We start from the raw sequence: 16,948 nt of genomic DNA, 5'->3' as shown, positions 1-16,948 counted from the left end.
AATAAAAAAATTAGCTAACATTAGATGACTTTATCTGGGACTCGAAATGCGTGTGAACCAACCGAGAAGGAAACTTCAGCTGTGATAAAAAGAAACCGACATTCGTATAAAATATATGTATGTATGTATACGTTAGCTAAAGCCCGCGTGTATTCTTTTGTGCCACTTGAATGGCTCCCCCTGATTTTAGAAGACTTAATGACCAATTACAGGAAGTCTTTTCACCCATTTTTATAACTTGCCGCCATCCATTCAAAGCAATTCCATTCAGATGTTAACACAGTGCTGGCTGGATACTACATAGATCGCACCTTCCACACTAAGGTCGGGGAGCTTTCAAAAAGAACGTTAAGCTCGATTTAATCGAACGTATGATATAAATATGTATCTATATTACATACATATATTATATATCTATGAACATTGTGGGCTCTTAGCTGGTGACCAGTAAAGTTTAATTGAAAGTCCTTAAGTATAAAGAAATAGATTTGCTTCTATTTGACATCATATATAAGTATTATAAAAAAGTTTTTGATAGAACTCGACTCCTTTTCTATATTTATATGCCATGAACATGACCAAAGATCGGCGTTGGAGATTCACAAAAAAAGTGGTTCACTATTGTCAATTTCTTAGAAAAACCATTCTTTTTTGCTCTCTTGCTTTGAACACTAATAGAGCGGCCCATTGTTATTTTGAAAGCATCCGTCCAACGCCGATTTCTGTCCATGTACATAAGTTGACCTCAATCAACACTATGACTAACTGTAAACATGCCGAAAACGGACGGTGCTGTATAGTTTAAATAGAAGTAGTATTTTCCATACAGTGTTGTGCCGAAGTGTTGTCGTCTAATGCTGGATAATATAAAAAAAACCTTAAGTCAACACTACGCTATAATTTCGGACATTATTACCAAAGATCGGCGTTCAATGGATACTTTTTAAATAATAATAGATCGCTCCATTCGTATTAAAATCGAGAGATTAAAAAAGCATGATTTTTAAAAGATTTTAAGAGATTAAAAAAGATATTGGCAATAGTGAGCCATTTTTGTGTGAAAAGCATCCATCTGACGCCGATCTTTGGTTATTACCATAACGTTGCACCGTGGTTTTAATTATTTACATTCGCTACGTGGTAAATCCGGTGTTTCACGAGTTTTGCCACAACGCGACGTTGTCATATGTCCGTGTCGGTGTCTAGTAAGGTGAAAGGTAAGCCCAACCGGCCTTGTTTTGGGCCGCGGCCCAACTCATGCCGCGGCCAATACAATGCGACTCAAACCAAGCAAGATTGAGCATTCTTGAGCGATATCCCCCTTCTTTCCAAACTTTAATGACCATCACATTGGAAAGCATCCCAACTTTTTCTTAGAAATTATTTTTATGCGGTATTCCGTGAAACGCATCAATCGCATAAAAAGACACCCGAATGTTATAGTATGTATGTATATATGTATTAAAAAATACACTATACAACATACATACATAGGTGTACCAATAATAACTACAAACTGCAAGCATGTGTATGCTAGCAACAATCAACAAAATCGAACTAGGTGAATTTGCGAAAGAGGGAGAGGATGCCGAATTTTTAGGAACCGTCATAACTAGAGGTAGGATAGTCACAGTGCTATCCATTGTTCGGCAAACCTTTAACAATGCATTTACAACCTTTGAACAATACACGGCCCCCTCAGGCTCCGGTGACTAGTCATAACAATTAATTCATACTCTAACAAAAGAGGGCCGATCTAGATTTAATAACCATCCAGATCTTGCCAGCTACATATGTACGTAGGACGCACTCGTAATCATCGAGAAAATCGAACATGTTTTTCAATTCCGGTTAGGATTTAAACCCAAAATATAACTGGTAAACATTCAGTGAACTACGCTGTGATGCGCGATATAATTAGAGTAAGATTCTTGTAAACATTGTTTGATTTGTTTGCAAACATTGTTTGAAAAGTATAATGTTTGCAAAGTATATAATGCTATGCTATAATAAGTACTATATTTTGAAATTTCTAAATCTATCTAAAGAAAGGTTGATGCATATTTTTTTAAAGGCAATGCAAATGCATTCTGTTCAACGATTGGCTGCTTAGAGCTAATTTTAAACAATGAATAAAAAGAAAAGTAAAAATCTCACCGGATTTTTTGCCGTTCTGTCCTTTCCCGCTGCTCTTATTCCTTCTCGGGTAAAGGTTGATCTTACTCTGTCCACACCCCATCTCGGTGTGGAGACGACGACTATCCCGACTCCATCATCAGCTCCTTCCAGCCGTCTCACATTGTCGTTAAATCGGAGGGCATCGACATTTCCCAGTCAATGTTTCGTCGTCCCCGTTGATATTTTGTCGCGATCCATTATTCAAACATAAGGTACCTTAAATGTGAAATTTCCAATTTGTTTGAAACTCTTCAGACTCTGAACTAAACTAAAATACGAACTAAAGCCGAAACATCAACGAGAAGCACGCAAGGTCGTGCCGATTAATTACGGTTTTTATCAAATTAATAACGATCAGTAGTCCGAAACCGTTGACGAAATAAGGTTGAATGTTGTTGAATTTGGAATTCAATGTCAAATCGAAGCAGGAATTGATTTTTAAAAAATTGAATTTCAAGGCAAGCACACAGTGTTCAAAGAAGGCAAATGTCAATTTTTGAATCAATCGATTTTTAATGCCATTTGAACGGTAGACTTTTGTTCGAAACTGGAGTCAAGCAGACATTTTTGTCTAAATATGCTGCATAAGATCCAGTACACTCAAAGTATGAAACGCTGTATGCAATTCATAACGAATACGTGGTTGACAAGGGTAGTCAATATATTAGAAAGAGTGAAGAAACTGAAATGGCAATACATAGAAGAACGGATGAAAGAAGTGTTCGAATGGTACTCGAGAAAATGTAAAAAGGTGCAAGGAAGGCCACGGGGGAGATGGATGGATGAAATCGGAAAATTGTGAGGGATGAGATGGATGAGAGTTTCTCAAAACAGAAACGAATGTAAGCGTGTCGCAGCAGTGGATGGCGAATGGCTAAAATATAATGCAAAAAAATACTAGGATGTATACATTTCTGTAGATCGGCAGATCAGATCGATGAACAGACCACATATGCAAGAAAATTTTAAGTAAATGGGCATCATAACAGATACAAACCCGGTAGAATGTTATGTAAGCCAAATTACAGACTGTAAATAATCACAAACAATGAGATGTATGAAATTAAGATGGTGAGAATTTGGACGAATGAAAGCGATTTTCAAGTCCAAAATTAGCCGGCAGCATAGCTTGGTAGTTGCGTTAATGCCAACCACCGAGAAGTTGCCGGGTTCGATCCCGTGGATCGACCTTGATTGACAAGAATTTATTCCGAGTATCATCTATAGTTCTGCTGGTCAAATTTGGATATTTGCGACTCCAAGTCGATCGTTTACTATCAGATTTTACCAATTTATCTGATTTCACCGTTGAAACGGTTCCTCGTCCAATTGGCGAAAACTATCCTACCCACTATGTCGAACCATAAATGTCGTTTAGGGGTAACTAGATAACTGCATCTTGGGAAAAAATGTATAAAATTGGGCCGCCTTTCCCTAGTATAAATAAATAAAATTCCACTTTGCCTGAAGTAAAATATCGTCAAGCAATGTGCTCCGAAATGGATGCGAAACTTGGATATTGAAAGAATGCACTTAAATAAGTATAGAACGCTGTATGCTCGGCATAACGAAAAGAGATAGAAAAAAATACGTAGGTATGACAAGGGTAGTTGATATAGTGGATAGAGTAAAGAGATTTATATGGACAAAATAGCTGCTCGAATGGTACCCGAAAGAATTTAAAAGGGTGAAAGGAAAGCCACAGGGGAGAGGGATGGATTAAATTAATGATACTTGCTCAAAACGAAGACGAATGGAAGCGTGTAAGAGAGGCCTACATCCAGCAATTGTGATGGTGAATGGCTGTAGATGATGATGATGTATTCACAAGGTTTTCTGTGATTTTTTTTCGGAATCGACTTCGCCAATCGAGGTTTAGGACGATGCGGAGTTACAAAATTCCTCGAATTGATTGTGCAATTTGTCAACCAAAGGACGACATATACGTATTATGACACACATATCGAAAGCTATCATTGTTTATATATTACGAACGATTTGTATGTATGATGCGTGTCTGTCCACCCATCTGTCTGTGTACATTGTACATATTGTATATCGGATTACGATACCCCACTCTAATTGTGTTCACGTTGCATTTCGAAGGTTTCACTTACGCCACGAATAGTGACACATCTCCTTTAGAGAAAACACAATTTCGCCATTTATCGGAACGACTGTTGTCCGAATGTTTTCGATTAGAATGTTTCTAACGGACATAGACTACACATAGGTCGAAATGTGCGAAAATTGCAGTGTGCGTAATATTTGTATACGTTTCAGAGCAAATATAGACTCACTTCGGCGTGAGTTTACAACGTCGTTCCATCATAATATTGTAAACGAATCGTTTCGTAAAATAAATTTCGAAAATATTAGCAGCAGTAGTGGAGGAATGTATACAAGAAAAAATATATTGTCGGAATGTTAAGTGTTAACTGCATAAATTGTATGATTTAGCTTTATAACGTACGATTTGAAACATCACGCAAATTTTATCTTCATATTATCTAAAATTTTGGCAACGAACTTAAGAAAATCGGCACTTCCGGTATGCCGATTTGGATGCGATTTTCAAAATATCTAAAATGGAATCAATAATGATCATTTATGAAACCAAATCGGTTAAAATTCAAAAGACAAAATCAAAAATTTTCAAGAGTAAATCACCACTTGTTGCCGTTTAATTTGACTGAAAATTTCATAATGTGTTCCATTTATTATAAATATAATCAATTTTAAATAAGGTTGTAATTAATAAAAGTTTGCTGTATCAAAAAAAAAAATTTTTAATTTTTTCGAATCTTCGCTATGCTTAAAAATTGTCTGATTTAAATTAAATTAAGCATTTTAATGGACTTTCCGTCGAGCGAAATGGATTTTTTGCACAAAAATCGCCAAACATAAATAGACAGTTCGGAAATGAAACGAAAATTAACGGTTTCAGATCAAACCATCGATTTTTCAGCTGTAAAGCGGAACGCTATTAAAGTCAAGTTTGCACACATAAATTTCGCCGAAATTACACACATAACAATAATATTATTCTAATACCAGATCAAAAAAATATAGAACAGAATTAACAATAAATCAAAGGCGAAATTTATAGCCGGAAAAACAAAAGTGACCAATCGCGAGCGAGAATTCAAATAAATCGGAACGCACGCACACTCGCGTAAATATAAATTTTCCTTTAATTGTCAGATTATCGGGAGCGCGACCGAATTTGGCACCTGTGCCGCACTGCCTACGGGCGATTATCGAATGCAGATCTGCGGGGGTGCGATTTTTTACTATGATACAAACTGTCTTACACACACACATATACACGCACATGCGTTACACTCGCGCGAATCTGTCCGGAGATTTAAAGTGGAGGACACTCACGTGAATTAATATGTCGTCATCGGATGACAGTGGGATCGCGAATCGGAAGTGGAAGTGGAAACGATATGCGAGAGACGAGAGGCGAGTGCGTGATGTCGGAGGCGGGCGCAGCGCAGCTCGAGTCGTCCCGCGCATTCGAATATCGAACCGGCGCGGCGGCGGCAGCCGATGCGACCCGACCCGACCGACACTCGCCGTCGCCGACTCTCCACCCTGCACAGCCAGCTCCCCCAATCTCCCCAAACTCCCCATGACAACCCTCTCTCACTTTGAATGAGCTATTGTACCAATACTCTCTTTGTCCGTCTAAGAGATTGGATGAAATAATAAAAAAAACAGACTATTTTTTTACAGCAACTATTATATACATATATAGCAGATTATATTATTAAAAAATGGCACAAAAGTTGGTGTACTTTGTAGGTTAAGAAATTTAAATATAAATATAAAAAGTAATAATGATATATATATATATATATATATATATATATATATATATATATATATATATATATAATTGTATTGTACGGCCTCATATTGTATATTGCGCTACAGTGCTCAATCTATTTAGTGGATTGAGCATTAACACACTGCAGAAAGTATAAAATAGGGCAATGCGTGCAATTTTGAATGTGAGGAAACGCAAGAATGTTAGAAGAATTGAAATGGTTGGATATTATAAATAGTCTTAAATTAAGCACTAAAAAATCTGTATATAAGCTAGATAAGAATCCATTACCTAGATACTTTAATAATTACATAGTTAGTGTGGCGGCTCGCTTATACGACATGGTCGAGTTTGGTTGCCTTCCTGCGAGTGGGAACCAACTCGGCTGGGTTCGGAGAGCCACTACTGACTCTGCCTTTAGCTGTCATATAATAAACACGTGCATTAACATGCCAGTCGTCTCATTCGTTCATCCTCCATATTAGGAATAGAGATATGCGTAATCATAAAACTAGAAAGAATAATTAAGAAAGCAAGAACTGCAGATGTTTTCCACGGAGGTGTTCAAATCTATAATGCCCTTCCTGAAGGTGCTTATAACATTGGTGCTTTCCTGAAGGGTGTTAATGGATACCTCTGTGGAAGATGATGTAATTTATTTATATTTACATACATATATACAGGTAAACCCCAAATGCGCCTTCCTGGTCCACCTAATTATTGGATAGATACATGTAAATCTAAGCAATATCTGACATCTATGGTCTGAACCTGAACCAATTACGATGGAACTTTCAGGATTTGTTGTATTAATGTGCGGGAAGATTATTGTTGAAAAAAACGGGAAAAAACCTCTTAATAATATTCGTAATTACGATTTTATAAGGCGAAAGTAAAGTTAACCCGCCTTCAACGCACCACGCCGCGAGTGTGACAATAATCGCGCCACGCCTACCTTGCATTCGAATGTACTGAAAATTCAGGGCAGTACCACAAACACACAGCGGATGGCCCACGTCAACAAATATATCTATACCTATATATAAAATTGAATGTCTGTGGAACGGGAACGGGAATTGCACGCGTTATTGTGGCATTGCAACGCATGCCGGGTTTAGCTAGTTTATTTATAAAAAAAAATAATGCCACAATAATCAAGTATAAAGGGAATACAAAGTATAATACATATATTAATACAAAAAAATTATAATAAATACTATGAATTTTTGTGTTCAACCTCCTCATTATAAGTGAATCGAACAGCTCTAAGGAGCGAGGTTGACGAGTTTACCCTGCAATTTTCTGAAGGCAGAAAATTGAATTCTTTCAGGAATCAAAATCCAAATTGTTCAGGAAATCAAAATCGCTATAAATTTGAAATTATTATTTCAGTAACCAATTGATCTTTGCACATTTGAATTTTAATGTTAAAAATAAGCAACAATAATCATAACATTATTGAATCATTGAAGTTCAAGTTTACAAAAGAATAAAAATTGTGCAATTTTACAACTTTTTCGTTATTAATTAAATCTAATATGTAAATTGGTGCAATAACAGACTAGCGTCACAATAATATTCTAAATTTAATGGGTTCGTCCAACAGATGGTTCAATGTGATTCCTATTTTACTACTACTTTCATTGAATCTATTAAGTCAAGTAAATATAGTAATGAAATAACAACTTTCATATTTCTTAATAAATTTATTATTTAAAAAAAAAAATACATTTAATATGAAAATCAGTCGCTTTTCAATTCATAAATTTGTATGTAAGCTTCCGTGAGTGTGATCATTTGGGGCAATATGTCCGTCACATGCAAATCTTGCAGTTCATACCTGAAAAAATTAATTACTCATCGAACTGATTCACAATAATGTACATATTCAAAATTTAGCAATACTGACCATTGCTGGGTTGGATGATGAAGAACGTGCGCTCTATACGTTCCTTTATCAGGAGAACCATCATGAACAATATTTCCAACCAAATCATATACAGTCTTTCCATTATATTGAGCTTTTATTTCGGGTGTTAAAAATTCACCGAAATCAATATTTCTAGAAAATAAACATTAATTTGAAAAGAAAAATTAACAAAGAAACTATTTCTTTTAAATGTTTACTCACTTAACAGGAAAATTTATGACCGTTGGATTTTTTTCGACAAAGAATGTATTTTTAGTGAATCGCTTTATATACAAAATAAGGTATGGCGGAAGTTTGGTTATTTCAAATCGCTTTAAGAAATTTTCTTTGTAAGTTTTATATTCTTTGGCGGCTTGTCCGTTAAATTTTGTAAGCAATTGATACAGGTTGACCTGAAATTTATTTTTGTTATAAATTTGCTAACACAATATGAATATGCATTCGATTTTAATAATAATTATATATGTATAATAAAATAAAACCTGCGGAATAATATTTTCACGAAATTCATCAATAAATAATGGAGTTGGTGGTAGATCACACGTCAAATATAAAAATGGAGATTCGGTGATAACCTCTTTATATTCTTCATTTAATAATTCTGCTTTGGTAGCATCATCCAAGTCAGCAGGTGGCAATTTTCTAAAAAATTATATAAACATACAATTTTTTTTTAGATATTTTTCATATTTATTTTTAACACCTTATATATTTACCTCGTGTATATTCTCATCTGTCCAAGAAACGATTTATATATAATTGAACTACTCGCATTTTTGGTTCCATTCAAAGCTAGATGTAACGAATTCAAAAACCATGACAAAAAATCTATTGGATCACCTGAAATTTGCCCCAAGAATTATATTCAAATCCATAAAAAGTGTTTATTATTCAAATAAAACATTAATATTGTAATACCTTGCTTAATAAACTGAAATTTTTTATGCGACCACAGCACAACAGCTTGCAACATTTCGTGAGGAGACACGTGAGCTTTGAATGCCCGTGGATTCCATAATTTCCTCAATAACTCACCAAATCTTTGTACCAAAAGAAACTGCGAATCACCGGGAGGCCGTTTAACAGCTGCATAGTTACCCTCTCGCAGAAAATAGTTTCTCAACGGCCGAACATGAGATAAACACTGCACATACAAAATGGTATATGTATGTATAACACAATATAATTTTACACATGTTCATGGTCAGATTTAAACAAACCTGAAGAATAACATTGCAATAATCATTGGCTTTTATATTATTCAATCCGAGAATACCAGGCATGTACATAGTGCCGTCAATTGCCCGAGACAATTTTGTATCCGTATCCAATGAATTTATTTGCTTAATAGTAAACGTAGGATTCAATACGTATTTGATATCATCAAGTGACGAATCTGAAACACAAAAGAAGAAATAAATAAAAAAAACAAATTATATATCAAAATTAATAATTCAATGAAATCACCTATAACTTCGTAGTTATCAGGCAGGCAATAGAATTTCAATGTATGTAGATTAAGAAATACGTGATGACTCTCCGATACGGAGTGTGTGTACGCGTGCGTGTTCGTTCCACGCCCCTGAAATTTACAGAATATTGAAATATATACTTAAATACATAAAACAGTTGTATGTAATTTAACCGAACTGACCTGGAAGTATTTTCCACACACCAAGCATGCATAAACATTGATTCTGGTTAAAGAAACCGAGCATAATTTCTCGAAATCGAAGTCTAAGTACTGTCGATTGATAGTATCCAGATATGGGCACAAACGCTGCAGTTTACTCGGTACACCTAAAAAATGTATGAAATTATAGGTTAGTTTAGGTTAGGTCGATAGTTTGAAGATAGAGAAGAGATGGGGCACCGGCGATTAGAGCGACTGCGGGGAGAGGCACAGACTCGGGTGCGGGCCGCTTCCGGGGATTCTTTTGCTCGTTCGCCATCGAGCACAATTAATCAACGCAGACAAACGGCACAAGCCATCGACAACAACACCAAACGTCAACCTGATGGGTTTAAACAACTTGGACTACGACCATTTCAAACATCTTCTATTCCATTACAAATAATAGTAAACGGGTTACATACCAAATGTGAATCGCTACCAGGATAACCGCTGCTACGAAAATTGCGTGGGCGGGTCTCCTGTCGCGCGAAAATTTGTCGCACAGGAAAATTGCCCTACAGAAAACTGGCCAAATATTGCTCTGCATATGCTTATTTTACGAGATTTGTGCAGTAAAAATGAATGTACAAATCTAAATACATATATATATATATATATATATATATATATATATATATATATATATATATATATATATATATATATATCTATGGATTAATTCGTTAATTGTTAATTTCATATTATTCCGCCTCTCGAAATACAACGATTAATGTAATAAAAATTTATATCTGTTTATAATTAAATTATGACTACTTAAGTCTAATTGTTTTATCTTAACCTATACCCAGTGGTGTCACTCTAGGTTCGGTGATTACTAGTCAAATGTGAACCGGTAAAAGTGAGAACGCTCGACAGGAAAAGCGGGGCTAGATGTTGGTTGCCGGCACCAGACATGTGTTCAAAGATGTGATCAAATAAGTGTTGTAATGAACGGATTTACGCGTGTCTTTATGCAGAGGGCGTGATACGTCGTTATTCTTCCAAGAGTTGAGTTATGTAGAAACATGGACTAACCTTGGGATAGTTATATAAATGTATATAGTCGGGGAGGTTCCTGACTGCAAGTCGTCTTCGTTGATAACAGCTTCCTCGTCGTCTCACGGCTGAGGTTTCTCCGGAAACAGCGTGAGGAATGCAGGGGAAGTTGGGCTGGAACTCAGGGGAGGGAGTGATGCTACACTCGACCTCGTGGCGGTTCTTCAGCACGGATGGTGATGGATCTCTGGGCCCCGTCTCCCCCTGGAGACGTGCACAGGAGAGATCTTTCTTCGACGGGATATCGCGAGTGAGAGAGCGCGCGCTACATGCGCGTGCGCCTATATAGCTTTTCCCTGGGTGGCCACTCGAAATAAAGGGCGAGTGTTGCCCTATGGGACGATGGGAAAACGTCGCGTTACAGTGTTCACATGTGTGGCACGGGCATTTGATACTATTGTGACATATTTGATCACTTAAGTGCGCTTTGCCGTTCCGGGTCGGTTTTTTAGCGCACATCAAAGGGATAAAAGTCCAAATGTTTGTGTGCCTGCCACATTGCGCGAAGCCCAGTTGCGCGAGCCTAGTTGATCAAATTTTGAACACATATCTGGCAGATACAACAATATGTGACCAAATGGGTGAGCAAAGTCTTCAAAGAAGTTGTAAGGCAGGGAAGGTATGTTGACCGTATCCCGGCCTAACGAAACACATGTTGTGTAGTTTGAAAGAGAGTCGTTTATTTTTGTTCAATTGGTACAATGGCTATTGTATGTACGAAGAGGTTTCTTCGGAGATGTGATCTAGTTGAACTCTAGAGGCTCACTCTCTGGTGTTGGTGCCGGCGTATCGCTTTATATACCTTCTGGCTTGAAGCGGGGCGTGTGCATTTTCCTTTGTTCTTTAGGCACGTGTACTTGATGCAAGCGATGACCTATTTACGAGGCGAGCGTGCTGTGTTATACTTGTGTACTTTGCTGTTTGTGTACTTTTCTGGATATGTGTCGCAGTGGCCTGATGAGATCATATAGCATGAGTTGTACTATATTACCTACAAAGTGATCACTTTTTTGAATTCATGTTTGGCACCGGCATAATGGCAACCAACATCTAGCCCCGTTTTTCCTGTCGAGCGTTCTCACTTTTACCGAAAACTGGTCACACCCTAAAATCGGTCACGAGAAAACTGATTGACCGATTTTAGGGTGTGACCAGTTTTCTCGTGACTAGTTTTAGGGTGTGACCAGTTTTCTCGTTACCAGTTTTAGTGTGACGGGTGATCACGTGTGACCGATCTAGAGCGACCGGTTGTCCTGTGACTGGTTCACATATGACTAGTAATCCGTTTACCGTCACTCTAATGGTTTCCATGAGTTTCTGGAAACCCGTTGTTAAAAATCAAGTTTCTTGAAACCAGTCATTTTATCTAAAAATTCATATAATTTTTATCAAAAATTATACAAATCTTGAAAATTTAGTGAATTTTCATATAATAGTGTCTTGGATGAAAAAAAATTTGGAAACCTATTGTTCCAAAAATGGGGTGACACCACTGTGGGAATCCCAATGCACTAACAAAAAAAAAACAAAAAAAAAAACCTATAAAAGGGAGTTTTGACAAGAAAACTTCAGTCAACATCCAGCTTCTGACCAGCCACTACTACACTACGCTGACCTGGAGGATCAACCAGCAAATGAGCCAGAGACCTTCTGAACATAGCCGACTACCGAGCCAGCAACACTCTGCAATATCCAGAGACATCTGAACATAGCCGACTGCCGAGCCAGCAACACTCTGCCACATCTAGAGACGCCTGAACATAGCCAAATGCCGAGCCAACTACCCTACAATGGAAGAACGTTTGCAACTCAGCCGGATCCAGAGCAACGACACATTACAGATCCAGCGGCCGCACGACAACAGTCAGCAGCCAATAGCCGTCTCGAGAACGCTACGATTCCAGTCGCTTCAACAACATATTTATACACTTGTATATTCAAACAATAAAATACCTTATCCAAACAAACAGCAGTAATAACTACTAAAACACAGACGAACCTGTCTATAAATACATGGCGGACTGGTGATGAAGAACACCTTCACAACTAGATCAGTCCCCATACCACTATATACCCATCTTCAGGATATCGATGCGTCTTTGATTAAACGTGAATCATCGGAGCAATCCACTGATATTTTATACTAAATGAATACTCAACGCAATGAGATCTATTGGTCGATTAGTCATGAGACTTCATTGGCTATCAAGCATAGCTTGTTCATGGGCCCACGGAGATTTAGTCACCCACTGATCTATGAACAGCGATCGTCTAATTTCTACGATACAATATTGGTTAGTTAATAATTTCGATATGAGTAGTGGCCGATAAATGCGGTGTTTAGAGCCGTGAGTTGACAGAAAGGGCAGCGGGTGTCAGCGGCTTTGGGTTTTTGTCAAATCTACACCGAATCAAGTTGCGTTGGAGACAGCGCACTCTGGAGCTGAGCTAAAATCTAGAAGTAGTGTCTGCCGAAGAGTTGCAGCCGCAGCCGCAGTCATGGGTCTCGCAACCGTCATTACCGGAGAGGGCCACTTTCAGGGCGAGATGGCAGCAGCTGGGACTAAACTTGTTGTCGTCGACTTCACAGCCACATGGTAACCCTCGTGCCTTATCAAACCACCACATAGCAGTTTCTTTAGTCGTTCTACTCTTTCACTAATTGCACAAATACATCTTGCAAATTTATAATCATTATTTATTAATACTAGTCATTTTTGATACAAAAAATATATTTCTCGCACATTGGTCCGGAGAGTAAACACAATACATGTACAAAACAAAAAACCACATATAATCTTGTTTCATTTTTTTTATCTGACTATTATCAATTTTGAACATGTTCTATAATAACACTTTATTATAATTATTTAAATTAGTAGTTTTTTGATATATGCAACTTCATATATATGTATTTTTTGCGGTATAAAAGTAAATTCAAACAGTACATACTTTATAACACTGCGACTGTTTACTTGTTTACTATAATTGAATAACAATTCATACTCAAAACAATGGAATTTTCATTGTGTATCAAAAATGTAGTATAGAATTCAAAGCAAATTGGTTTATTTAAATTATGTTTTATTACATTTTACATATACAAATTTCAGGTGTCCACCATGTCAACGGATTGCACCATTTTTTGAACAACTTCCTGCCAAGTTTCCCCGAGCCGTCTTTTTAAAAGTAGACGTAGACACGTGCGCTGAAACTGCTGCCGCTCAAGGCGTTAGTGCGATGCCTACATTTATATTTTACAGGAATAAGGTACATATGTACTTATTATAACAAACTAAAACACAAATAACATTACAAAAATTGATGGTTTTAATTTTCAATATTTTTTTTAAATAGACTAGAATCGATAGACTGCAAGGTGCCGATTCGGCAACTCTTGAAAATAAGGTAAGACAACATTACGGAGATGAGAGCACTGCTGGAGGCGATAGTCCTGTTGCCGGGCATGTAAGTATTCCTGAAATAAAGTCATGTGGATGCTTTTAAGGGATAAAATTTAACACAGCAAATGATTCTAGATGGATTTGGCGACATTTATACTGAAAGGTCAATGCGAATCGTTAAACGAGGCTGACGATCATCCTCTCGAGCATTGTCTGTCGGCGCAGGGCGGATACATGGAAAGCGATTGTGACGAACAATTAATTATGTCCATCACTTTCAATCAGGTTGTTATATTGAAATCGTTGCTAAATATCTAGTGTATAATTACACTGAGCAAGAAAAAATCACCTTTTTGAGTTTCAGAGCATTTTATAACCCGATTAAATAATTTACAACAGCATTTTACAACTTGATTAAATAATTTACCTCTTGAATTAGTACGTTAAGATAAAAAAAATATTGAAATAGAAAACTAATCCTTATAATTTGATGAAATGAAAAACTCGCTAAATAAATGCATAGTATGGAAAAAATGTACTTAAAATTTACTAAATAATTAATTATGAGTATTTTAAAGCATAATCAATCAATAGAGAAAACATCTGACTATTGATACCAATACTCACTTTCAGCACAGCAATACTAGATTTTGAGTTAAAGACTGCAAAATCCAAGAAAACTGTACAAATTACGCTCTTTTTTAAACGCACATATCTCATGAATGAGAACGAAATTGCAAAAATTATTATCATATTCGAATTCAGTGAGTCAAACTTTGTGAAGATTGATTAGCTCTGTTCCGGTAATTTCTTTTCTTACTCAGTGTTATGTCATTTATTATAAATTAAATCAATTTTATATAATTTATGATAAATGACTGATATGATATTTGTGTTTTTAAGTAATTTTTATTATATTTACACTATATTTTTTGCGTTTTTAATTATGCTAAAGCTTAAATTTTTTATCGTAAATATTTATAAGAACAATTTTAAAATCATTGGAGTATCTTTATGTATTCCATTAGACAAAACCAAATGATGCTAATAGTCTTTTTACTAGCTTTTTTTATTTTAATGATAGTTCAAATTCGATTTGAAAACTGCTTATTTGAACTGTGTTTAAAATGAAATATAAAAAATATGCAATTTTGAGGACGATAATAATTATGTTTTATAATTTAGGCTGTGAAAATAAATTCATTGATGATGAAATCGGCATCAGCCAACGGGCCCAAGAACGTGAAACTCTTCATCAATCAGCCAAGGACCCTCGATTTCGATATGGCCATGTCGAACCAGGCCGTCCAAGAGCTGTTGTAAGCACATCAGTCTTTATAATATAATTTTTTTTTAAAATATTTGTTAAGTTCTTATTTAAATCTATTTGTTATGTTTAAGGGTCACCAAAGAGAATCTGGAAGGGACCCCCATACCATTGCGATTTGTCAAATTCCAAAATGTGCTAAATATTCAAATTTTCATTAAGGATAATCAAGTAGGATCTGATGTGACGCGTCTCGATCATCTTGCCTTTTATGGATCGCCGATAAACACTACTAATATGGGCGATTTCAAACGAGTGGCTGGAAAAAAGGGAGAGAGCCATTGAAACTGACAACAAGCGCCATTTTTATACATATAGCATTTTTAAATTGTTCTATAATTTTTCTTTTACTCCATATGTCGCTTAGTTTGGTTAAACGTAATTCAATTGACATTCGTGCCGATTTTTCAGTGCATTTATTTACATTGTAGTTTTTACCGGCAATGATTATTTATTACATGTTTCAATGTAATATGCACTTCATAAAGAATTTAAATACAGTTATCATGTTTTCAAATATTAATCATTGCAAATAAGTGAAGAATGATATATATAATTTAAATATTAAAATAAAACCTAATGTAATGCTAAGATTTTTCTAATGAAAAATGTGATTCATAGTTTAATGTTTCACTTAATTAAATTTGCATTTTTGAATAAACACATTGACTTTGAATGAATTCGTGTATTTGAATGAACACATTGTGTTTTTTTAATATGTAAATACGCAAAATGCATATCTTTAAAATTTCGCTATGAATGTAAATTTTGAGGTTAAGTTTTTATTCAACCAACGAGAAGATTCAATTTTTGGAGAACGAACAATTTATGATTTGTTAATAAATTTTATCTTGTATTAAATTAGTTTTATTATATTCTAGTGTACTTCCTTTTGTCCTTTCCCACTTTTTAATTATATTTTGCCGAATAAATGCTTATCATGTTTTGTAAGTAGTAGTTATTATAATTTATCATAGATGTCTCTTGTATTAAAACTTCGAATAAAATTATTTTTCTTTTTTATTTTATTTTAATATGTAATATCGCTATTCTGTGTGTTTGTGTAAGATAACGCTCACCGTATTGTAATAGTCGTTTCGATTCGACATATGTACGTCACAGTTAAAACATCGCCAAAAAAACGTGCGAATATAATAGGAACATAATATTAGATCAACAAAAAACTTCTATATATACTGTTTGCTACCGATGTTTCCTCTGGGCAAATTAGTCTCTGAGCATTTAGTGCCATCTATTGAAAATTTATTTAATTATTTTTTCTATTAGTAGGTACCTAGGTAGTTTTTATCATTTTTTTTCATACTAAACAATTACATATAAATATATTTAAAAGGTATTTGAAAAAATTATGACCGCGTGCTGGTCGAACACAGAACCCGCATTTTTTTTACTTTTTTTTAAATTAATAGCTTAATATGCCATAGCCCATGCGATGATATTCCATCGGGTACAACACAAGTACAATAATAATAATTAGGAAGAATAAAAATTCTAACTGATAAAGCAGCTTTATCCAAATAAT

The 16,948-nt window shown here is 35.6% G+C and overlaps 2 protein-coding genes across 2 annotated transcripts; one reads left to right on the top strand and one right to left on the bottom strand.

The window, feature by feature from the left end:
* Window positions 1–7,702: 7,702 nt before the first annotated feature.
* On the bottom strand, window positions 7,703–9,985 carry Usp39 (ubiquitin specific protease 39). The gene is made up of 10 exons (XM_077429435.1): window positions 9,817–9,985; window positions 9,598–9,743; window positions 9,411–9,525; window positions 9,164–9,339; window positions 8,862–9,087; window positions 8,660–8,783; window positions 8,426–8,585; window positions 8,145–8,335; window positions 7,923–8,075; window positions 7,703–7,853 (listed from the first exon to the last, which is right to left on the bottom strand). The coding sequence occupies exons 1-10, from the start codon at window positions 9,893–9,895 to the stop codon at window positions 7,757–7,759; spliced, it is 1,467 nt and encodes a 488-aa protein (XP_077285561.1). The 5' UTR covers window positions 9,896–9,985; the 3' UTR covers window positions 7,703–7,756.
* Window positions 9,986–12,857: 2,872 nt separating this feature from the next.
* Window positions 12,858–16,427, top strand: Txl (Thioredoxin-like). The gene is made up of 6 exons (XM_077428940.1): window positions 12,858–13,271; window positions 13,788–13,944; window positions 14,032–14,142; window positions 14,214–14,363; window positions 15,264–15,397; window positions 15,480–16,427. The coding sequence occupies exons 1-6, from the start codon at window positions 13,174–13,176 to the stop codon at window positions 15,688–15,690; spliced, it is 861 nt and encodes a 286-aa protein (XP_077285066.1). The 5' UTR covers window positions 12,858–13,173; the 3' UTR covers window positions 15,691–16,427.
* Window positions 16,428–16,948: the final 521 nt, after the last annotated feature.

The sequence above is a fragment of the Arctopsyche grandis genome, chromosome 1 (assembly GCF_051622035.1).
Source record: "Arctopsyche grandis isolate Sample6627 chromosome 1, ASM5162203v2, whole genome shotgun sequence".
Taxonomy (NCBI): domain Eukaryota; kingdom Metazoa; phylum Arthropoda; class Insecta; order Trichoptera; family Hydropsychidae; genus Arctopsyche; species Arctopsyche grandis.
Note: the sequence above shows the minus strand (reverse complement) of the source record. Positions and strands in the feature narration are given on the sequence as shown.

What these genes read in the sequence shown, in the direction of transcription:
- Usp39 (XM_077429435.1), bottom strand. Translation starts at nt 9,895, where the DNA reads ATGGCGAACGAGCAAAAGAATCCCCGGAAGCGGCCCGCACCCGAGTCT. An exon ending in TGATAACTACGAAGTTATAG is followed by an intron (nt 9,340 to 9,410) that starts GTGATTTCATTG and finishes TTTGTGTTTCAG; the next exon opens with ATTCGTCACTTGATGATATC. An exon ending in CATCATCCAACCCAGCAATG is followed by an intron (nt 7,854 to 7,922) that starts GTCAGTATTGCT and finishes TAATTTTTTCAG; the next exon opens with GTATGAACTGCAAGATTTGC.
- Txl (XM_077428940.1), top strand. Translation starts at nt 13,174, where the DNA reads ATGGGTCTCGCAACCGTCATTACCGGAGAGGGCCACTTTCAGGGCGAG. An exon ending in GTCGACTTCACAGCCACATG is followed by an intron (nt 13,272 to 13,787) that starts GTAACCCTCGTG and finishes TACAAATTTCAG; the next exon opens with GTGTCCACCATGTCAACGGA. An exon ending in TTATATTTTACAGGAATAAG is followed by an intron (nt 13,945 to 14,031) that starts GTACATATGTAC and finishes TTTTTTAAATAG; the next exon opens with ACTAGAATCGATAGACTGCA.